This window comes from Cyclospora cayetanensis, unplaced genomic scaffold, assembly GCF_002999335.1.
Source record: "Cyclospora cayetanensis isolate NF1_C8 unplaced genomic scaffold, CcayRef3 CcayRef3_contig_150, whole genome shotgun sequence".
Classification (NCBI taxonomy): domain Eukaryota; phylum Apicomplexa; class Conoidasida; order Eucoccidiorida; family Eimeriidae; genus Cyclospora; species Cyclospora cayetanensis.
In genome coordinates, this window is record NW_020312093.1 from 40,214 (window position 1) to 62,577 (window position 22,364).

At 57.1% G+C, this 22,364-nt stretch overlaps 5 protein-coding genes across 5 annotated transcripts; 2 read left to right on the top strand and 3 right to left on the bottom strand.

Moving 5' to 3' along the window:
• Nucleotides 1-1,776: 1,776 nt before the first annotated feature.
• LOC34624144 (cysteine desulfurase) lies at nucleotides 1,777-6,164 on the top strand. The gene is made up of 11 exons (XM_026336865.1): nucleotides 1,777-1,882; nucleotides 2,807-2,941; nucleotides 3,063-3,364; nucleotides 3,584-3,670; nucleotides 3,792-3,895; nucleotides 4,158-4,275; nucleotides 4,371-4,580; nucleotides 4,799-4,942; nucleotides 5,114-5,242; nucleotides 5,380-5,689; nucleotides 5,857-6,164. Exons 1-11 carry the CDS (start codon nucleotides 1,777-1,779, stop codon nucleotides 6,162-6,164), a joined length of 1,953 nt encoding a protein of 650 aa, XP_026192650.1.
• A 401-nt stretch (nucleotides 6,165-6,565) lies between these two features.
• Nucleotides 6,566-8,550, bottom strand: LOC34624145 (uncharacterized protein DDB_G0271670). Its single transcript, XM_026336866.1, has 5 exons — nucleotides 8,308-8,550; nucleotides 8,068-8,145; nucleotides 7,480-7,779; nucleotides 7,039-7,355; nucleotides 6,566-6,782 (listed from the first exon to the last, which is right to left on the bottom strand). The coding sequence occupies exons 1-5, from the start codon at nucleotides 8,548-8,550 to the stop codon at nucleotides 6,566-6,568; spliced, it is 1,155 nt and encodes a 384-aa protein (XP_026192651.1).
• Nucleotides 8,551-9,297: 747 nt separating this feature from the next.
• On the top strand, nucleotides 9,298-11,015 carry LOC34624674. The gene is made up of 6 exons (XM_026336867.1): nucleotides 9,298-9,414; nucleotides 9,515-9,639; nucleotides 9,869-9,975; nucleotides 10,207-10,436; nucleotides 10,598-10,715; nucleotides 10,876-11,015. The coding sequence occupies exons 1-6, from the start codon at nucleotides 9,298-9,300 to the stop codon at nucleotides 11,013-11,015; spliced, it is 837 nt and encodes a 278-aa protein (XP_026192652.1).
• Nucleotides 11,016-11,457: 442 nt separating this feature from the next.
• On the bottom strand, nucleotides 11,458-17,370 carry LOC34624023 (protein Hook homolog 3). The gene is made up of 16 exons (XM_026336868.1): nucleotides 17,170-17,370; nucleotides 16,891-17,007; nucleotides 16,326-16,460; nucleotides 15,715-16,023; nucleotides 15,503-15,568; nucleotides 15,319-15,374; nucleotides 14,923-15,064; nucleotides 14,507-14,600; nucleotides 14,109-14,208; nucleotides 13,680-13,775; nucleotides 13,289-13,370; nucleotides 12,966-13,085; nucleotides 12,622-12,705; nucleotides 12,262-12,431; nucleotides 11,976-12,110; nucleotides 11,458-11,599 (listed from the first exon to the last, which is right to left on the bottom strand). Exons 1-16 carry the CDS (start codon nucleotides 17,368-17,370, stop codon nucleotides 11,458-11,460), a joined length of 2,049 nt encoding a protein of 682 aa, XP_026192653.1.
• Nucleotides 17,371-19,351: 1,981 nt separating this feature from the next.
• LOC34624025 (AP-4 complex subunit mu) lies at nucleotides 19,352-22,272 on the bottom strand. Its single transcript, XM_026336869.1, has 6 exons — nucleotides 22,014-22,272; nucleotides 21,581-21,780; nucleotides 21,153-21,284; nucleotides 20,677-20,733; nucleotides 19,960-20,133; nucleotides 19,352-19,471 (listed from the first exon to the last, which is right to left on the bottom strand). Exons 1-6 carry the CDS (start codon nucleotides 22,270-22,272, stop codon nucleotides 19,352-19,354), a joined length of 942 nt encoding a protein of 313 aa, XP_026192654.1.
• Nucleotides 22,273-22,364: the final 92 nt, after the last annotated feature.

Genomic DNA, 22,364 nt, shown 5'->3' on the forward strand with positions numbered 1-22,364 from the left:
AACCCTGAGGAGGCTCCAGCGAATTAGCAGGCTCGTTAGATAATGGCAACTCCACCTGCAGCGGCAGACGTCGCAGACACAGGAACTGCAGGAACAACTCAAGGCCACTACAGGAGCAACTGCAGCCTGAGGCTTCTTCGCGTGACAGCTGCAGCACCCAGCTAGGGTTTCTCACAGGAAGAAAACGATGGGCACTATGATTTTCTGAAGGAACTCTCCGAAAGCGTCGATCCCATTCGGGAGCCTGTGCCGTCTCTGCCCCTTAGGAACTTCAAGAGACAGCTCAACTGTAAATCCTTCCACCGCTGTTTCTGCTGCTGCTGCCGGGCCCGCAAAGGGCTGCTCGACCCATTCCGACGATGTAAGTTGCATGTACACCGGAGAAGTCGCTGCAGCACAAGCGCCGCCGCAGCGCACCGCGATTTCTTCCAATCAGGCCGTGAGGGTATTTTAGGGCCTTGAGTTTTTCGCTAATCACCTGTCTCCGTGGCGATTGCTTTGGGGGCTTGGGAATGCGCTGTGGCGGCTTCGTTTGACTCCCTGCATTTCACCAGACCTCGGCTCCCAATAAGCACCCTATGACACCAGGAAACAAGTGCTACGGCAGCATTAAAGTGTTTGGGGGTGCGGAGGTGCACTTTTGCGCCTTGGGGATAGATCATGTGAGATTCGGGGTGATGTTATCACGTGTTCAGTGCAATATCTCCAAAAAGCCTCAGTTTAGACGAGGCCCTAAGACCCTGAGAGGGCCAGAGGGAGGATACATGGAGCTTGGGAAACCCTTCAAATGGGGTCTGAAACGCGAATAGCACATTGCACTTGTCCAGCCGGCCCGATCTAAAGTCGTTTCGCCGCAAAGTCGAATCTTAGACCTTACAGTTTTGCGTGGATTCGCTCTTTCAAGGGCCAGCAGCCATAGCACCCTGGAACGGAGTAGCAGCAAGTATCCTTACGGTCCCTATAGTACCATCAACGCGGAGCGAGAGCTCAGCAGCTACAATGGGGGGCAAGGTGGTGGCCGCTTCGTGCATGGGTTTGAGATGTATGTACACCCGAAAAATGTTGCCTGCCAGTGTCTCCTCCGTCACCTGCAGCAGAAGCCAGAAAGCCTTACGGTATAAGTCTCGCTCTCCGGGCATCTGGATGTCTACAAACTGCGATTTAAAGTACTTCGTATGGCAACTGGGGCGGATCCATTGTTCTGCACAGGGTCTTAAACGCTAATATGGGAGATTTACGTTGGCCTCCAGTTCCCAGTCTGCAGCCGCGAAAGCCTCAGTCCTCCCTGTTCCACTAAGACTGATCTGCTTCACCCCCTCGCCTGGGGTGCCCACAAATCCACAGGGGCCCGCAGGGCCCCCGTAGGGCCCCCGAGCGCAGTATGGACCTCCTCCGAGAGAGAAATATGCTAGAGTGACTGTTTTCAGGGAGAGGTCTCCGGCGACAGGCACGCTAGAAGGGGCGCTAAACCACCAGCCTACACCCGCGGAAAAGATACACAAAGAGCTGCCTAGGGTTAAGGCTTAAGGGCTTTTTCCGCGCTGCCCGCAGAGAGCACGGAAGGAACAGCCTGCCCCGTAGTTCGCGAATACGCAAGCAAGTGACTCTCTCTCCCCAGGGAACTAGCTTGCTACCGCTCTCGCGTGTTGGCTTGCTAGACAGCTAGGCAGTCGGTGTGGGACCGATTGATGCGTATGGCCCCGGAGGGCTGTATGGGTGGCTCCCTGGAGTAGTGGCAAGCAAGCTGCCAACTCGTTGGCGCACCATCCTTGTGGAATGCAAAGTATATGGGGACAAAGAGACACACGAGGCGCAGGGCCATGCAAAGAATCCATGGACGCGAGAAACGGCGTGTGGCGAACCGCCGACAGACGGAAGAGCGGTGGACTATGCTGCATCCGTATAGCATCTTCGGGACGGAAAAGGGTTGAAGAGCGAGGTGCAGGCAAAGCTACACAACACACACCATTGGAAACCAGCGTTCCTGCAGTTCAGTAGCATTTAGCGTTAGCCTTAGGCTTTGGGACTAAAGCTTTCGCCATGCGCGTTGATTAGTACTGCTCGTTAGGTGCATCGCAAGCGCGCGAGGGGAGCAACAGCATGCATAACCGGACACCCCGAGTCTTAGACGTCGGTCTGCACACAACAAAAAGCCTGGATCACGGAAAGGAACACTAAAAGGAGAGAAGGCAGCAGCAGGTTGGAGTTATGGATTTCTCACGGCGCGGCCGACTCGGCTGACAGCTGCCAGACAGACCTGCATGAGAGCAGGGCTTCCTGCGTCTTCCTACTGAAAAGCGCGCAAAAACTCTTTAAAACTGATATATTTCTGCCAAAATTCAAGATCTACGGCCTTTTATAGGGGGTTTGGGGATAGGGATCTGAAATCGCTCATGCCATGGCATGCAAGTCCCTTCGGCGTCGATAGGAGAAGGCCCCTCTGCAGCGGCATCTCTCCGAAGCTCGCACGAAACAGGCGAAGCTCAACGGCCCCTACGTCAGTCTTAGCTCCTTCGATACTCACGATCTGTTAGTGCGTGGTATTCGGCTGGACTCGTTTTCTCACCCCTCCGACGCCCACCACGCAAGACGAAGGTCGAGTACAACAACGCCTGCGCATACAGTCGATATCAGGGAGTTCCCCCCCTCCGCTGTCAGCCCTTCACGGCCTCCACTGTTTCTAGCAGCCGCAGCAGGGGTTTCGGGGAAGCAGCAGTAGCGACAGTTGTCGCTACTGCTGCTTCCCCGAAGCCAAGAGAAGAGATTCCATATCAGCGGCTGTGGCTGTTTGGGGTGGGCCACAAAGATGGCTTGTTGCTCGCTTTTGCTGGTGTTGGTGTTGCCGCTGCTAGCACTGGCAAAGCGCAGCCTAGGGGACGTGCTTTGGCCTTCTTCCCGCCTGTTGCCACTGCCAAGACAGCAACACCACCCCCAAGTGACCGCAAGTCTGCCTCTTCCTTGCTCCTCCAGTCGCAGGAGGGAGATATGCCAAGGCTTTCTCTGCCCGCCCTGTTCTCTGCCCTCTCTGCTGCATCGGCGGGGAGCACTGCAGGCTGCAAGAGCTGCAGCTGCCTCGGCAGATTCACCACAAACGGCAGGCGCAGGTGCCTCCGAGGCTTTGCCTGAACCCCCTTCTGCGACGGAAGAGTCTGCGGCACCGCCTCAGCGAGCAGCCGAGGCTGCATCGAGATGCTCTAGAGCGTCAGCAGCAGCGTCAGCAGCTGTCGCAGAAGGGCTGGAATTGGGTCGGTGTATGCGGCCCTTGTTTCCTCTGTTGGCTGCAAATACGCGCATAATTCCTTTTGACAATGCAGCAACCACCCACAAACCGCAGATCGTCATTCAAGTGAGCGGTGCACCGAAAGCGAGTTATTTCTTGGAAGCGCTCATGTAGCAGGGTGGACTTCCCTTGTACCTGCGCATGCTACCACGAAGAAAGGTTCTGCGGGCAGCGCTGCTACTTTCATGACGCCGCGGCTTCTGTTAGGACATAAAGACTTTTTCGAATCGCAGTGTTGCTTTTGGTGATGACGGGATGACGATCGACACTTGTGTGGCGCTTCGCGTGCGACGCCTGCTGCAGACGGAATCTCGGGTGTACAGACAACTCAATGCGAATATCCACCGGGGGTCGTATCGCCTGGCGACTGCTGCTACCGAGGCCGTGGAAGTACAGTACACCTTTCAGAATCTGAGAAGCCTCGAGTGTTCTATGCACCCCGAGGTGTAAAAAAATCGCTCTGCCTGTGTCATCATGGGGCCTGGCGCAAGCGTTTGGCTGTGCGTTGTAGGACGTGCGAGAGAAGTTGGCGCGCTACGTCGGAGGCGATGCTGAAGAAATCATCTTCACGTCGGGAGCCACTGCCGGGATCAATCTGGTGGCTCGTGCCTGGGGGTGCGTCGCACGCGTGGGCCCCTATGGGCTCTAAGATAGCGGGGAGTGTGTCTGAAGGGGAAGAGGGGGAGACGAGGGGAGGTAGGGTAGGCCTAAGAGAACCCTCTCTCTGTGTAGCAAGCGAGCGACCTATGCATGCAAGCCTTGCAAGTCTCAGGGAGGGTGCTCGCAACCTCTCTCTGTGTAGCAAGCGAGTGACCTATGCATGCAAGCCTTGCAAGCCTCAGGGAGGGTGCTCGCAGCCTGAGGGTGTTACTTGCAGAGACGCCTTCCTGGAGGAGGGCGCCGAAGTGTTGGTGTCCGTTGCTGAACACCACGCAAACCTTGTTCCTTGGCAACAGCTGGCGCAGAGGAAGAAGGCGCACATGAAATACATCCCCGTGAGAACGCAGCTCCTGTAGCCTTCTCCCGAAGGCCATGCGTCTCGGGCCGTGTCGAGAACGCGTCGGTTCTGGAGTGCTGGCGATCTGTGCAGCTGGAGAGGCACACCGGAATTCTGGATGTGAAGCGCGCGGTGTCTCTCCTCTCTCCGCGCTCGCAAGTGCTGGCTGTAGCCTGCGTGTCCAACGTTCTAGGCTCTTTTGTGCGGAGGCAGCAGCTGCAGCAGCTGATGCGCGCGGCTAAGAAGGCGCATCCGCGGCTGATCACCCTCGTAGATGCAACGCAGGCGCTTGCTCATGCGCTGGTGTGACTTGAGCGCTCTTGACTCCTTGCAGCACCTGACATCCCCCGCTTTCGTGCTGTCCTCGCCCCCTACCTTCCACCCCTCTTTGAAGAGCTAGACCTTCTCGGTTTGGCGGCTTTTGATGCCTCTGCAAGCTGCGCTTCCGACACCTCCCCCCTGCTCGCTTCCGTGTCGCACTTATTGGCTTCCTCTGCGGGTGCTGTGAAGTGCTGTCGCAGCTCGATGCACGTTCCCTGGGGGCTGACTTTTTGGTTGGCAGCGGCCACAAGATGTATGGCGGGAGCGGCGTGGGCTTCCTGTGGGGCCGGAAGGAGATCCTCCAGCAAATGCCTCCCGACAGCTACGGTGGAGAAATGATTGAGGTGCTTGCCGTGTCTCTTTTCCGTAGCCGTTGCTGGCCTGCGCTGATGCGAGAAAAACCTCGTACCCGTGTGTGCAGCGCGCGCTGCTGCTTTTCGCGAGCTGCTGTTCCTCTGCCGCGTTGCACACGCGCCTTGTAGCCGGCTCTGCGCTGTGGCGGCACTGTGCTGCAGCGTGTGAGCTTGAGCGGCAGCAGTTTTGCTGCTGCGCCTTGGAGATATGAGGCGGGGACCCTGCCCATCGCGCAAATCGTCGGCCTAGGAGCTGCTCTCGACTTCCTCCAAGACGTGGGATTCCAAAATGTGCGCTGTTTGCATGCAAGTGTGTGTAAAGGGCTTGGCAGCGCGAAAGGGGGGAGGGGTGTCAGGGTTAAGGGAGCTTTTTCGACCCGCACAGCCTCCAAAAGACGGCGAGCCGACGTTTTGGGATTTGCGTGTAGATAGCAGCCGCGGACAAAAAGCTCTCCAAGACGCTGATGGAGGCCGTTCGATCTCTTCCGCGCGCTCGCATCCTCTCTGTCGACCCCTGGCGCCAAGAGCAGCACGTGCAGGGGGTAGAGAGTGCAGCAGCAGTGGGAGGGGAATTTCCGGCGGTTCCTCTATGTAGCTTCGTTATTGAGGGACTATCGCCTTTCGATGTGGCCCTCTGCATTGACCAGTGGTATCACGTGCACGTGCGAGCAGGTATTGCTACTGCTACTGTTCTGCTAATTTTCTGCGCCTCCGCCCCACACGCTGCACTTCCGCGGGGTCTCTCTTCACACAGCGCTGTCTGCCTGGAGTTGCGCCTGCTGCTGCTGAGTCTCCTTCCTTCGACGCTGGCAGTGGCTAGTTCGCGGAGATAAAGCCCTTGCGCTTGCTTGCTCTCCGCTAGCCGCACGTATTGATAGCCTTGGCGCGAACTGGAGCGCTTCCAGTTGTGCGCGCGGTTGATGCAGGCCACCACTGCGCACAGCCGCTGCACGAAGAAATCCTTGGCGCCTCCACGGGCTCACTCCGTGCCTCGCTTGCCGTATACAACACGCAAGAGGACGTGCACAGGTGCAGCAGCGCTGCATATTCCTCCCCCCAGCGCAGCGGCAGCAGCTCCACGAACACTTACCCTGCTGCACGCTACGCGCTGGAGGAGGTCCATGATGCCTTCCTCAAGGGAGTCTGCGCTTTCTCTGCAGGTTCCATTCGGCAATGCTCAAGACCATTAAACGCCTGGATGCCGTCAGGATAAGTCCTTCCAGCAAGCGCGTATCACAAGCAGCAGCAGCCGCAACAGCCGCAAAGGAAAATGCTGCTCATGCATAGTCTCACTCTGGCGCCCTTTTCCATGTTGAAGATGAGGTGCCTAGTTGCGACCTCGAGTTTGGAGCAGTCTGGCAGTGAAGGACTCTAAGCGCCCTCGTCTTGCGCCTTTGTCGGCGCTCTGTATTTAATTTACTCTAAGAAACTTGAGCCTCTAGAGAAGTCTTTTCGGTATGCCCTGCGTGTCTCGCAGAAGCGGCTCTTGGGCGTGGCAGTACTTGCTGCTACTGCTGCCGCTACATAAGCTGCAGGTGCCGCAGCGCAAGGCACTGTCAGCAGCGAGTGTATAGGAAGCAAACACCGAACTCTAAGACTCGGATTTAGGTCCGGCTAGCCGTCTCCATCTGAATCAGTGTCTGCAAGCGGCCTAGCCGCTGGACCGAGGCCTAGAGCCTCTCTTAGATCCCTCCAAACGGCGGCAGTGAAGGGCGAAAGCACAGCCTGACTCGTCTCTGGCTTGCTTCCTTTGCTGCTGCTGCTACTACTACTACTGCTACTACTGGTTCTTCTGCTGGTGCTGCTTTTACCGCTGCTGCTGGTGTTGCTGCTGCCTTGATTGCTGCTGCCGTGGCCGTTGCTGCTGTCGACACAGGATGCCTGTGGACCGCAGCAACGCAGCGCGAAGCGATACGCTTTGTGAAGAAGCATCAGGATCTTTTGCTACCGGCCGCAGCGGCCCCGAGACATGCTGTTGCGCGAACTTGCAGGAACAAGCACATGCAAAAGTGCTGGCAGTGGAGATTCCCCTCGCCTGTGCTGGGCGTGCTGCCCTCTAACAGCAGCTGTCTCAAGCCTCCTTCTGCACTGTACCTACCTGCACCATGAGGACGCCGTCGTGGTCAGTAGAAAGCGAAATGTGGCCATCTCGCAGCAGACCTGTGAGGCAAAAGAGGCGCATGCAGCTGCCCGTGAAGCCGCCCTCCTCACGGGGGTCTATTGCCAGCTCCCACAGCGGTATCGCGGCAGCAGCGGCTTGCTGCATGCTTCCGCTTGAGGCTTCCCTTCCTCCATCAGAAGGAGCAGCAGCGGCTTCAGCAGCAGCGCGTCTCTTTCGCAAGAATTCCAGCAGACGCTGAGTCAGCCGCAACGTTGCAGCTTCACGCTGCTCATCGCTCGAGGCCTGAGACGAGTTCACAGGAGTCGGTGGAAGCCGGAGGCGGCTTTTAGTAGAGCAGAAATTTGACATCCAATCGCTAAAACTGCGTATTTGAGAAGCTTTGAGAGTACAAATCAGAGGACCATACTGGCTCGTCTGCAATGCGCGTGCTTGTGCAAGGGTTTCTCCGAGAGCGCTTGCGTGTGGATCGCCGCCTCGTCAGTGCAGCAGCTCCTGCAGCAGCAGATCCTGCAGCAGCAGCTCCTGCAGCAGCAGCTCCTGCTGCTCCGTCTTTCGGATCGGCAGCAGCAGCGAGAGCAGCGCTCAGAGCCGCCGCGACGGGGGCAGCCGTGAAAGCCTCCGCCTCCAAGAGACTCCAGGAGCTCAAGCTTAGGGGTAGCGCGCTCCCCAGCGCTGCAAAGGAGAGGCCTCCTGCGTCTTCGCTGAACTGCGAAGGCGTGTACACATAGGCACACACCTGCAGAGCAGAGGCATCCTAGGCTTGCGCTTTTGGATCCACGCGTCTTTTCCTGCTTGGAGTGGTCTCCAAAAGGGTAGTCGTTGGGACGGCTGTTTGGGAGTGCATCCCCAGCCCTCTCGCATCGCTAGCAGGGGCTCAATCCTCGCCTCAGCCATGCATCGGTTACAACTCTGACAAGCGACAAAAGAGAATGGCGTGCCTACTTACGGAATCCTTCCAGCTGTGGAGGAGCTGTAGCGAGGTTTCCAAGTGGACCTGGTGATTGAGTCGGCGACTTTGGCTTTGGAGTGCGAGGCTCAGCGCAGAGCCATGCGTGCAGCTGCTGCCGACTGCCTGCGGCAGAGAGAGCATTCGCAGCAGAGGCAGGAGGAGGGTAACAAAAAGCCGAGAGATGCAGCAAGGGGACCGACTGGAGCAGCGACATCCACTGCCCCCCTCCAGATCCTCCGCAAGCGTCCTCTATCCTTACGGTTTGAAAAAAAAGGACCAACCTACGTAAGTATCGTTCGGCGTGATAACGTCTAAGAGGGCTCCGTCGAGGCGCAAGTTTTTCTGCAGTTCGGTGCTGCTGCTCTTGGAGAAGGCAGCCTGCAGCAGTGACGAGTGACGCGAGAGCGATGCATACAGACTGCACACGGAGGAGGCACTCAGACATCCGGATCCAGACGCGCTGCTGCGAAGACTGCTGGGAGGACTGCCGCGAGTGGGAGCTTTCTCGGGGGGTGTTGTGGGGTCCATGTTTCTCGAGGTTCAGCTGGTGCGAGCTGCTGCTTCTTCTGCTCCTCTTGAGCAGCGTGGGGAGGTAGAGACACCTGTCAGCGGCCTAGGTGGCTAGTCAGCAGTCGCCCCACTGCTGCTGCTACTGGAGAGCTCCTGTGGTAACAGGGTAGGGTGGGCGGCTGCCTGGGAAAGACGAGAGTTGGGAAGGAGGGAGGCGCGTGCAAAGCGGCCCCTCCTCAGCCTCCATAGTGAACGTCGAGCCGCGTGTGGCGAGGGCATGCGTCTGAAGGCTTGATCGCTCGGTGGGAAGGCGGTGAAGCAGCGAGGCACGCGCTGGAGTGCCTAGGGGTTGCCGCTCTAAAGGCTAGAAGCGCAGTGTGTGGGTGTGTTTCTCCGGGGGAGAGGAGGAGGAAGGAGTTCATAGGACCTGCTGCAGGGGGCATGTGTTGGTGTTCAGGTGAAGGCTGAGTCTCGGAGGAAGGATCCGTAGACGCTGGGGGTTACTTTGGAGTAGCTGGACGGACTTGAGAGCTGGGGATTTGAGAGGAGCGACAAGTCGCTTTCTTGTGAGAAACGGATCCGAAACAGCAGATTTCAGTGTGTCTTGTCATAGGGAGAAGGCTGTTTCGGAGTGGAGCGCTCTTCTGTGTGCATGCATGTCGTGAATTTTAAGCCCCATCGCGGCGGAAGAGCATCATCACCTAGGCTTCCTTGCGGTGAGAGCGCGTTCTGATCCACGCATCTGGTCCTTCTTAGAGGCGTGAAATGCGCAGAACTGAAGATATTGGGAGGCTGAACAGAGAAAGACACCTTGGAGACCTCCCCGACACCCCCGCCGCTGCTGTCGGCAGCACCCCGCGCGGCAGTCTTGGCGAGTCGACAGCTTAATGGCCCCTCCTGCAGTCTGCGTCGTGCAACTGCTTCTGTCGCTGCTGCTTCTATTGCTGCGTACAGAGGACGCTCTCGGGCTCCCTGCAACAAGCTTTGCGCTGCAAGTTGTCGAGTCTGCGACACTCCTCGCAAAAGTGCCGCCGTCTCCCCCAACTTGCGGCAGAGCGTCCGTTGTTGGGCTGTCGGTGCAGCAGCAGAGGCAGCCCTTTGCTGGGAGCGCCTCAGTTTGTCTGTTTCTGACTCTGAACGGCTGCTGTCGCGGAAGCCGGACGCCCTCCTGCTTGAGCACGAGCAGCGCCTTTGCCAGCTGCAGCTCTCCCAGGAGCGCTGGCGACGGCACTGGAAACAGCAGCAGCAGCAGCGAAAGGAGCAACAGCGAAAAGAGCAACAGCGAAAACAGCAGCAGACACCAAAACCTTCGCCGGGATAAACGGCGAAGAGGCAGCAGCAGCAGCAGCGGCTGGTTCGCGATCGCCAAGCGGCAGCACATACGGGCAGGCAGGCTTCAAGAGTCGATCAAGCGTATTCTTCAGAAGTTTCTTATCCGGCACGGTAAGTGCCCACGAATTTGGCAGCATTTTACTCGGGAGCAATGAAGGGACTGAGGCGAGCAGCCTGCAAGCTCCGGCGTTCTGGGGGGGGGGGGAAGAAAGGGATAGAGAGAAGCGCGTGCTGGCCGTTCAAGTGCTTTCTAAACGCTTCATGAAAAGCCACCTCCCTTCTACCCCTGGATGTTGGCTACCTCTGCACAGTGTCTTGACTTGCTCTTGCGTGCTGCCGCAGCCCACAGGTTCATGCCCTCCAGCCACCCCAGTACATACAGCGCCGCAGAGGACGCATTCAGAATAGACACGGAAGGAGGACGAGAGGGATGGGAGAATGGTGGCGACGAAGACGCAGCGGCAGCAGCAGCAGCGTGCAGCATCGATGTGGTGTCAGTACATCTCCACAAGGGCCTTGAAGTAGCAGATGTTGAACTGTCCATTGATGCGGAGCCTGGGGAGCAGCGCCATGTGAGCGTTACTTGCCGTTGCGCCGACGTCTCCCTATCGCATACACGTGCTCTCGCGTATCTACTGAGGAATGCGTGTGTAAATTCTTGCATGAAGCTCTCATGCGCGAATCCGAAAAGTGGCGTCCGAATGCTCCGCTGCCGCTGCTTTGCCTGATTCAGATTTTTGCCGCGCTGCAGCGGGGAGTAGGAACACTGCGTTCTGAAATTGCAGCGAGCCTGCGGCTTCGGAGGGCTCCCCTGCTGCGGCTTTCTCTCTGCGATCTACAAAGAGCATCCAGTACCTTTGAACGCTAAACTCTAGAACCTGACAGAATCGCAACCCTCCAGAAGAATCGGGAGCTCAGCTGGCATGCATGCGCGCTCCCCTCTCGCTTGTCGAAAGCACACGCCTTTTCTCCAAGCCTCCTAACCTGCTCCTGCTGTGTCTGCGACCTCAGACCTCTTCTCGTTGCTGCAGTGCCTCGAGACAGCGCAGAATCAGCAGCCAGAAGAGCAGGAAGAGGCGGAGAAGGCGCTTCTGCAGCGCCTAGAGCAGCAGCTTGACCCCATGCAACAGCAGCGGTTACGGCGCCATTGAGCCTGAAAGCCGCACTTCGTGGGCAGGGTGGGGAGCGGGATGGGGGTGGTGGTAATAGGGGGGGTGGTGGTAACAGGGGTGGTGGTGGTAATAGAGGGGCTAAGAGAGCGCCTCTGCTCTCGAATAGTGGGAACCGAAAGGACGCAGCTCTTTATAGAATGGTATACGCAGTGCCTCTTAGCATGCGAAACTACAGGCTGCAAATCTTAGCAGCAGCAGGAGCTGCAACAGGAGCAGCAGCAGCAATCTGCTGCTGTTCCTGTTGAGGCTGAAGAGCTCCCAGGTGTGAGAGGGAGATGCAAACGCAGCATCAGCAGCAGGCAGGGGGTGCGGCTGTTGCTGCCGATCCAAAACATCCCTTAACGGGCAGTAACGGCGGCAGCTCTGGAGGCTGCTGCCGGGAGTGCCCAGCTGTACGTGTGACTGCTCCCTGAAGTGCATTTTATTCCGAAGCAGGAGGAGTATGCATCTTTGTGCTCGAGCGCCCAATATCGTTCGTGAAGGGAGGCCCCCCCTCCTCTGGCTCCTCAGGGGACTGCTTTTCTGTCGGATCCTCGATCCGCCTTCCTTCCCCCGCCTGCAGCCTGCGGCGCGTAAAAACACCGAAGGGCCAGAAAACACCACAGATACCACCACAAACACGTGAATGAGGGTGCACAGAGCGACCCTCCCGCAAAGCGCTGCTGCTGCTGCTGCTGCTTATCATTATCTCCAAATGTGCGTTGGCAGCAACTTGCGTGGACTGCTGCGAACCCATGGTGGGGCCGTCATTCGTTTCGCGAGGCGCTTTGCGTCGCCAGTTTTTTGCACCCCAAAGGGTTTGGCACAGGCTCCGTCAGTTTGCATGCATGCAAATTGACGCGGCACTCTAGCTCGCGAGGCTTGTCTCAAGAGGATTCGTGGTGCAACAAGGCCTCCTCTGACATTAGGGCAAAGGCTCTCCTTAGCACTGTTCGTTACCTGAGGATTAGAGCCTCGTGTTCTTGCTTGAGTTGTTGACAGTAACAACGCAATCGGTGATGGCGAAGGCCGATCTCGTAAAGCACCGACGCCAGCAAGCGCTGCTCTCTCCGGCTCTGTTCCGCACCGTCCTCTCTGAAGAGACAAAATCCAGATCCGAAATTCGCTGGCAATCCACACGCAGAGCGCACCCCAAGTCTTTCTCTCGAGTTACTACAAGGCGCCCACACCCGCTTGCTGCCCACGAGGAAGGCTGCAGCCCTCAACTGCAGTCTTTCAAACGCACATGGCCTTCCTGTAGAAGCTAGACTCCCTGTCACGGATTTGCAGCTGCTCTTTCAGAGCATTCAGTGCCCCCTCAGTCTGCTTCTCGAGCTGCGCCTTCACAAGATCTATCTGCAGCTGCTGCTGCTCCTTGGAGGCAGCCACCTGAGCCTCTGCTGCAGCCAAACGCACCTACGCATGCGCAGCAAGAGCAGCAAGAGCAGTAGCCCACAAGAAGCACGAGCAGACGCACTTTCAAGGCGTCGCACGTCGGCGGCTGTCTGCTGAGCAGAGCAGCCGCAGCACTAGCAGCAGGCTCATCGCAAACAGTTGCCTCCCTCCCACCCCGCAGCAGGTCAGACAGTAGAATTTTCTCTAGTACCTTGAGCTCGTCTGCTGCGCTCGTCCCCCTCGAGTCGTTCTTTGCAAACGCTTCCATCATTTGTTTCGTCAGCTGATCCTTACTCTGCAGCACAAAGCGCAGAGCTCGTTAGGCTTCGACCGCGTTGCATGCCTGCCTTTTAAACAGCCCGAGGGCAAAGAGGGTAGCTCGGAAGGCTTTCTCTCACAACGACTTTCCCGTATCTCCCCAGCGCAGCTGGTGTTGCCGCTGCGAAGTTCACCGCTGGGGAAGGGCATGTCTATGGAGGGTAACTAGCTTCAGGGTAAAAGGACTCATAGCTTATTAGACTTGACTTGTGCAAATCGTGAGGGGAGGGTGCACACCTCCGTAAGATCCTTGACACTGCTCTGCAGCTCCGCATTTTTAGCTATGAGCTCATTGATTTGCTGCTGGAGCTGCTCCTTGTCTCCTTCCTTCTCTTGCTGCTTCTGAAGCAACTGCAGCTGCGCAAGAGTGACCCCTTGAGCCTTTTCCAATCTCTTCTTAACGCGTATGGCGTCGTCGAGCTCGCTCTCCAGCTAAGAACAGGCAGGCACGCAAAGAACACATTTGTCAGAACGGGCTAAAACAAAGTGTACAGACATGCAATTGCATGCAGCACATGCAAAAGGATGGAGACTCAGGGTAAGAGCTGGCAACAACGGACTTCTGCAACACGCGCTGCTAGAGCCTCCTTATCTTCCGAGGATTTGGCCGCATTAACGACTTTCGCCTCCCCGGCACTTTTTCTGCATTCGCAGCACAACGGCTCCGAAGGCGAGGAATAAACGGGCGACAAGCTGCCAAACAGTTCGAAAGCCTATGGGCGAACTTCCGGCCGTCTCTCGAAGGCGAATACACAGTCTGCCCCCTTGCCGCAAGGCACCAACCCTGCTGCCTACGCGCCAGCGAGGCAGCTGCATGCACATCTAACCACGCGGCTGCGCTGCGCGTACGGAAGGCCCTTGCATGCACGAAGAATCAGCGCGCTAACTGCCTCGCAACCTGCATATCGAAAAACTGCTGGCTACCACTCTGCGAGCACCGTGCGTGCTGACCTGGCCTTCTCGAGCTCCTGCTGTAAAGCCTCGATCTCGAATGTCTTCGCGTCGAATTCAGCCTCCTTTCGCACCAAGGTAAGCTGCGCAACTTCCCTGCAGCGCACAAACAAACGCACAACCATACACAAACACACAAACAAACATACACACATGTTACACATGTATGTATGTATATACATATAGGTCCTCACTCCAAGCTTCTCTAAGGCCCCGCCGCAGTGGAGCATGGGCTAGCTGCCTAGGAAGGAGCAAAGCAAGACATGGCGTTGCATGCATGCCCGCTCAAAATAAGGCTTGCCAAAGGCGCATCCTGCGGTCCTGCTGAGGCGTGGCTCCTAACCCCCTTTAGACAGCTCTCCCACAGACTCCCCGATCGAACGCCCTACTAAGCAGCTCTGCAGTGTCAAGTGGAGACGTTTCGCATACGCTTTCTTTTCTGCAGCCTTGACTTTAGATTCCAGTTCTTTCTTTTGCGTCTGCAAGGCCTCGCCAAGCGCTCGCGCCTCCACCAATTTCTCTTCGATATCTACGCGCAGACACCAATACAAACGCCACCTTTGCACAGACCCTGAACCTCGAGCAGGGAATGGGAGCAGCTTTTGAGGCTTTTAAACCCGACTGCCCACCCTCCCTTTCACTCCGCCGTGCAGCTGTTTACAGGCCAGAGTGCGAGGCGGGGATGGTACGCCTTGCGCTTTGCGCTGCAGAGAGGAAGAGAGAGAGGCAGAGAGAGAGAAAGGACCAGCTGACAAAGCACACGATCGAATTCGAGGCGAACTGCGCGCAGCGCCCTGCTGATTTGCAGTTCGCATGCTGCAGCCTACCCGCAGCTTTTTCCTTGTACAGCTCCACCGACTTTTTGAGAGCGGTGGCTTCTCCAGGGTCCGGACTGGCGTCAATCAGTTTCTCCAGATTTGCCTAGGCGGCGCAGCACGTGCAGAGAGAATTAGAGCGCGGGCTAAAAGGCGCTAGCCAGCTAGCTGACGCCGCGCGTGCAGCAAGGCACTGAGAAAGCGACGCGAGCAAGGCAGGCAGCGAGCTAGACAGCAGGCAAAGCGCCAGCAACGCCTGATTTCCCCAGATAAAATATGCTTCACAGCTTCACACCCCATCGGAACGTGGAGCTTGCACGCTGCGAAAAGGGGCAGTTGCTGCTCGCAGCTTCCGCGCAAGCTTCCCTGGCTAGCAGGGTGGCTTCTTAGAGTGTATTTTTTCTCTCCGAGAACAGCAGAGCACCCACCTTGTTCTGTTGCTCGAGCCTCGCGACGGCCTCCTTGAGCTCCGGAATTTCCTTCAGTTTGTTTTTATACGTTTCCACCTGCACCTCCAGTGCTTGGGCCCTGCGAGACTCTGACTTCGCCATCTCGAGCTCATCCTGCAGCCTGTATTCACGGAAGCCACAGGCAGCCGCGAAGGCGGCAAGCCTACTTGATCTCCGCAGTCAAGGCTCTAGGGTTTAGCCGGAGGAGCGTGAAGATCTCAAACAGCCAAGCGGCGGAGCATGCGCGTCTAGGGGCAAAAAAAGGGTCTCTAAACTAGGCTCTCCTTGTGTTCAGGAATCGCTTAGGCAGATCGCAGCGTGACAGACGCTCGACGCCTCTCAAAGGCGGCAACAGCGTGGTCGGCGGCGTCTCACTCGTTGACGCGCTGCTTCAGCTTTTCGTCAAGTTTCTTTTTTTCCTTCTTTTCTGTCTGCACGCAACAAACGGCGAGCACCACGTCTCGACGCTGAGTGCTGCCTTCGCGCAGGGGCAGAACCCCGCGCGTTTTGCGGCCTCCCAGCAAGCGGTTACAAGAAGAAGAAAGGACAAGACACCCACTTCGAGCTCCGCCTTAAGCTTGGTGATCGTCTTCTCAAGCTCGTCGGCTTGAGTCACGAACTCCTTCTGAACGCAGAAAGACGCAGACAGAGCAACTCCCGCAGAAACGTGAAAAGCCCCTTTTGGACGGACTGCCAGATCCGCCTTGTCGCAAAGCCTCTGAGAGACCACCCCTTGAGCCGCACAGCTTTCGCCTGAGCGTCTCAGCTCACCACAAGACTGTCTTTCTTGCGTTCAAGCTGAATCTCTAGCGTCATGCGCTTGTTCTTCTCCTGCTCTCTGTCCTGCTCGGTGCGCTTGAGCCTGTCTAGAAGGGCTTCCCTCTGCGTCTCGCTGTCGGCCAGTTGCGCCTTCGCTGCAGCCAGTTGATCCTTCAGTGCCGCTACTTGCGCGTTCAGCCGCTGCGCCAGAGGCCCCCCCCCCCCTCTTTCTCCCTCGCCGTCGTCATGCCCAGAGGGATGCGCGGAAGATCCCCAGCTCTTTGACAGCGCAGCAACCTCCGGGAAAGCCTTCGAATCGTCCTGCGCAGACGCGTGACTCACCACCCACTCTCGAGCGCCATTCAAGGCCACCCCCCTTGTATTGACAGCAAAGAGACAAGACAGCGAAGCCTGCCGCCACTGCATCAATTAAAGTAGGCGGCTAGCCGCGGAAGGCGAGCGGCTGCTGCTGCTGGGCCGCTGTCAGCGCGGCGTTGGCTTTTCCGCAAAGACAAAACTCATGTACACACAGGCAGCAACTCCGCGAGCGGGGGTTCCTGCCTGTACACCTGCAGCGGGTAGCAGTGCAGCGAGCTAGGCTTCTCTTAGAGCCCGTGACTGACATCGTCCGCATAAAACTGAATGACGCGTTGGATGACGGTCTGCGAGGTCTCGCTAAGCTGCATGAAGCGGGCGACGACTTCTTGGCATTCGCTCTGAATCGAAATGAGCAGGATGAATTCGTAGAGCTTCAACACCTGCACAGGAGACACAACAACAAAACCCCCCCACACACATACATACACATACACATCATCGCAAACCACAACCCTGGCCCTCTCTTTGCGCACTGAAAAGCCCCGCCTAATGATCCAGCCAACCTCCGCAAACACGAATCTCGCCATCACAAAAAAACGCAAGATCTTAATGCACTTGTCTTGAACCCTTGCCCATGAAACCCTTCAGGAGGAAGGCGTTGCTCAGAGTGCAGGGAAGCATTGTTTAGAAAGGCGCTGCGCTTGCACGGTATTTATCCTGTGAGCCGGCTCTAATTCAAGCGCAGAAGGCGCATATGCTTTTTCCGTTTACGAAGAAGGGTGGCGGGGTCTCTTCTCCATCGAGGAAGACGCTAAATGTGTTGCAAAACGCTGGTCAGGCCGGGCACTGCGGCAGCAGCGAGAAGCTTACCAGTGAGGAGTTGCCGTTCAGCAACTCTGGGATGTGTGCCTTAAGGACATCGAAATCTGATTGAAACTTGTTCTCCAAGAATTCGTTCATGTAGTAGAGCATGTTCTCTACCGCCGCCTGCAGGCACCACGGGCGCATACACCGTGGGAATGCGGTTAAGAAAAGTGCCGGATGTGTGTTCAGAAATGCGGGCATTCAAGTTGGAGCTGCGAAGGCCGGGTCCTTCTCATGGAAGGAAGGCGTGTGCAAGTTTAGGCGATGCATGCATGCAGTCCATACCTGCGGAGATTCACACTCCGTCGGGTGCATGGATTGGTCAAACCACGCGGGGTAGATCTTATTTAGCGCTTCCCAGATGACTTCTGCATCTCCTGCAGCTTTGATGCTTTGTGGCGGCTTTGATACGAGGAAGCATTTGCCTGTCAGATCCAGCAGGGTGTCTTCATCCAAGAACGGCAAAGGAGTGAAGTACGAGGCCATCTTTGCGGTGTGAAGTTGCGATCTTGGGGTTTATTGGGAATTTCGGGGCTTGGCACGCATAGTTAAAAATTGTGCGCACGTTATGATGACCCTTTGGGGGGGGAGAGAGAACGAAAGGGGGGAGAGAGAGGCCCCTCTTAGGGTTGTGTCGAGGTGGGAGGGAGCGGCTCGTGAAAACAGAGAAAAGTACGGGCGGCAGGAACAGCCTGCACTCCCAATGAAGACAAGAAGGCGTGCACATGCACCGCAGCCGCCTTCGTATGCAGAGCTGTACGATTCAACTGCAGGAACTCAACGGCGTCGCGTTCGCTGAGGACCCCTTCATGAAGAAAAGGAGCTCTATCCAGCTCTGCAGGCGGCAAGCAAGGCCTCGAGGGCCCCAAATGACTCTCTCCCTCTGTAAAATCAGTGTTTAGGCGCGCTTGCTCGGCAAACTGCGTACTAATCGCTCAATGCGCAGCCGTCATGCTTGCGGCTTGCCGGCTGTGGCACTCCGGGGAAACAGCATTAGCGGGAGTTGTCTGCGTTCGAACAAGCGAAAAAGAGAATGATGAAAACAATATCGGGAAATTTCACTCGTTAGTCCCTCGTCCTCCCCGAGGGCTCATACAGCTACTGCACACCGACAGCGGCAACAGCACAAAAAGGGCTGCGGTGGGCAGAGCTGCCCTGAGTACCGACAAATACTCACAAGGGCCCCCCATCGTACCATTTTTCTTCTTTCTCTTGTTTGATTGCGCAAAAGGGGACGCGCACAGTCTCCGTTGTTGCCTCGATTGCCTCGTCTACGGATGCGGAGGGAGGCCTCGATCGCCTGCGCCTCGCGCTTGTGTCCTCCATCTCACGTCTGTACGGCCCCTTCGTCATCAACAAATCATTGCCGCCACGGAGGCAGCAGCGCCTTCAAGTGGCTCAAGCCACGAACCAGCATGCGCGCGTTTTTTCTAGGGCCCGTGTGAGCAGTGTCTGTGACCTCTGCGCAACGCCGAACACCCCTTCCTCTTCATGATCTTTCTGACCAGAACGCGCTCTGCTGCTGAAATACCGCAGCAAGCAAATCGCAGTGGCTTGCTCACGCCCACTGGGAGTTGGTTGGAGCGCCGCAAGACGACGGCAGAAACACATCCTGGCTGGCGGGACGCAGGCAGGCACAGACATAAGCTTTTTGCACAGGTAGAAGCAGGCACACCGAATGTGCAGACTGCCGCAAGAGACGGTACAGACACGGCATGAAAAAAAGGGGGAAGACCCATAGCAAGAAGCGGTGAGACAAGGAGACCACTGCGCGCCCTTGAAAACTCAGCACGAGGAGCATCTCACTCGGGTGGCGTTTTACCTGGGAGCGCCATAAACCGCTTCGCCGTTGAAACGTTAGGCGCTCTTTTTGTTTGTCCTCTACCGCTGACTGAGGTTACCGGTTTTGCACGGACACATATAGCTAGAGCGTTCGTTGTTGCGACCTGAAATAGCTCCTTTTCTACGTGGCAGCACTTTGAATCTCCGGTTCGCCCCTGCCTGCTTGCCGTATCGCTTTTTTGGGTGCACTCTCCGTTGCGTTTCTCCAGTGTGTAGGTCTGGCGATGACTAGGGCTCCGTGATTGCCATTTCAAAAGCCCCCACTTGGTATCTGGGGAGAAGGGGCGCTCGTGCGAAAGGCTCACGTGCCTTCCGCCTTGCACACGGCCCTTCCGCCGAGAGCGCGCCTAAACAAAGGGCATGGGTGTAGTGCAATGCGAGCAGTGGAACACTGCGGGAGGCAGCGCGGGAAAGGCGGAAAGGGAAACGGTAGGGCAGTCCGCTACAGTGCGTCTTCGGAACAAGAAGGGGCAGCAGCAGTTTCTAGCGTTGCTCTGCTGCCCTCGCGCGCATCCACCGTGCCCTTTTATGTGCACGAGCGAGAGAGCGAATAAGGGACAGATGGCCCCCCAGCGGCCAGTGATGCAAAGGCACCCGAGACATGGGCTGCGAAAATGCGACATGTCTAAGCAGCTGTGTTAGGCCTTTTTAAGGAGGCGCTTGGTTGCCCCTCTAGAGAGCGACCCTTCCCCGCGAAAAGAGGGGAAGGAAGGGCATAACGGAATGCAGGGTGCGAAGGCGTCGCCTAAAAGGGACGGGCGGATCCGTGTACGGGTATGTGTGAATGCATCTGTGTTCCATGCACACGGCGGGCCCCCAAACGGCGGCACACGGGGAGATCGATGTATTAAAAAGCAGAAAGAAAACATCAAAACCTGCAGACGTATGACGAGGATTGGGTAACGTAACGCACCCAGCGAAAGGGATTAAACGCCCCGTCCCTCTCCGCCACCCGCAGATACCTAACCTGCAGCGGGCAGAGCAGCAGAGACGCAAAACGGCGAGGTTTATTTTAGAGTGCCGCTGCCCGAGCCGCGGGGTGGCTATACACCCCAGGGGGCACCGTGTCGAGGCGGGGCTGAAGAAAAGATGGTGTAAAGATGCGGTATGAAATACGCCCAGAGAGACACAGACACGTCCGAAGACAAAAAGACACGTCCAGAAACAGATATCCTCTCCCCCATGCCTAGCCCGCGCATTGCGACGAAGCTGAACGGCGGCCTGCCCTCTCACGCATGAGGCTTCAGCGCGTGTGGCCGCATTGCATGCACCACCCACCTGAAGGCTGGATACGTTGTACATCGGAATTTCGAAGCCTAAAGTAGCGGGCCCATACTCCGAGCGCAAGGGGGGGGGCAAGGCAGGATTGAGTGTCACACGCACCCGAAAACTCAGCTCGCAGCCACCCTGAGGGGAGAACAGCCATCCCGACAAAACCAAGGTGGAAAGCAATCCTTATCTATTGACTCTTTCTGATCGTCCATAGATATATACATGTGATATACATAATATATGTATATGTGTCAAATGTGACACGCATTTTTAATGAGCCAGGCTTGCACTGACAAACACACGACTACATACACACACACAACTACACACGAGGGGGACCCTTCCTCGCTGTCCATCGTCTACAGCCGGCTGCTCTCTCTGTGGCTGCGAGACCTTCTTCTGCAAGCAGCTCTCTCGTGCCTCCTAAAGCCACACTTCTCCGCCTCAGTCTATGCGCTCTCTCGCGCGCTTCCACATTCGCACCATGACCTGCTGGCTAGGCTACACTGATGGCGTCTTTGTGCTGATGCCTCTCGTCCTCTAAGAACACCCCAACTCTCCTGGCGGCCTTCCTACACCCCGTCTCCATCCCCCACTCTTGGAGTGCACAGAAACGGCAAGCGGGATAGTGCTGCACCCCATCGCCCTCCCCTTGAACAGGCTCTCGACTGCCCTTACCTGAAACTTTTTAATGAGCCAGTGGATTCGGTGCTCGGCTGCAATGAACTCCATACCCTAAATCAAACGAACGCAGGCAGCGAGCTTGAGTGCAGCGGTGTTTGTGCCTCTGCCGAGGCACAAACACCCACAAAAACCATCGAGGCCTTGCAGGCGGAGTGAGCAGGCAGGCTCGGAGGGGAGGAGCGTTTAGGGGCACAAGGGGTCGAGCAGCCTATGCTAGCAGCAGAGGCTTGAAAATAGGTATATTTGGATTGCGTGCATGGCAGAGAGAGGCCAAGAGCGACAGAAACCAGAATGTGCGCTGCTTCCAGCGCAACTTGCAAGCGCTACGCTTGGGAAAGGACCTCCAAGCCACCCTTCACTACAGAATACGCCCCCCTACATGCATGCGCAGGTGAACAATGCATGCATGCATGTTTGGACGCCTGAAAAAGCACTCATGCATAGGGACACATTTGTATGCTACTGCTTACTTGGGCAGCAACTGGTGGCATCGACTCCAGAGCCACGGAAGTCGTGGCTTTTGGCAGGGATACAGAGACAGAGACATTCGCGGCACAGGACTGCTCGGGGAGATCGGCGCGGATTCGCAGTATCACGTCTACCTGTGAAAAAAAAGATGCAAACATGCCGACAGAAATGGAAAGAGCTTCCTCTACCCGGTCGAGTCTTTCTTCTTGGAGATGATGCGCAAACGCCTCGCGGAGAGTAACGCTGTGAAAGGGCAGCCTCGCTGCGCTACCCTTGCCCTTCTCCCCCCCCAACACATACACACATATATTAGGCACACACGGGGGCTCCCGAAGCGCTACTACCACCACGCCTCGGCGGGGAGCCGACAACAGAAAGATATCTACCACAACGCATCATCCTGGAAGAACCTTCCAAAGCCCCCTCCTACCTTGCCGTTGCCAAGCTCCTCAACGGTGGGAAGAACCCTAAAAGGCACATGGCTAACAGAGACGGCTCTGTAGTTCAAAAGGACGAACTCGCCATCGGGAGGTCGAAATGTGAGAAGGCGCTGAGATTCGAAGAGCGCCAAGTCCACACATTCGTGGAAGTTGCACGAATCCGTACAGAGGGCGCCACCCTCACTAAGGCCTGAAGCATGCACCGACACTTTTTCCGCCCCCCTTTGGTGCTCTCTGCTTCGCATGCGGCGGCTTTGCTCAACCCCAGGAAAGTACCATCGAACACAAAGGTCTCTGAGGAAAGTGTTGAGCGCTCTCCTCCCTTCCCCCTCCCGCACTAAGGCCTTTCCTCCGTGTGCCCCTTCCCCTTTGCGCGTGCTTCCTCGCCGCCTCGACTCGAGGCAGCGCGCACGTGGCTCTCACCGCTGCTGCCAATACTCAGCTGGTCCGAAAGGGCGAGCTTCATGAGAGGCGGGGTATCCAGGTAAGACTTCATCTGAATGCACCCGTCAAGGGATGCATGCAGCACTCTGCCGTCTCTCGAGAGAACGGCAGACAGCCGCTCGATCACGTCCACGAAGATCTCGCTGCGACGTCTCGCAGCCGCTGCTGCCGCGCTGCTGCTGCCGCTCCCTGCGGCAGCAGAAACAGCCACAGGCCTGCGGCTAGCCGTAGATGGCATAGTCTTGGGGCTGGTACTCACGAAGGAAGGCAGCGAGACGGGCTGCAACCGCACACGCACCAGCCGCATGCAGAGCCACAGCCCCAGCCGTA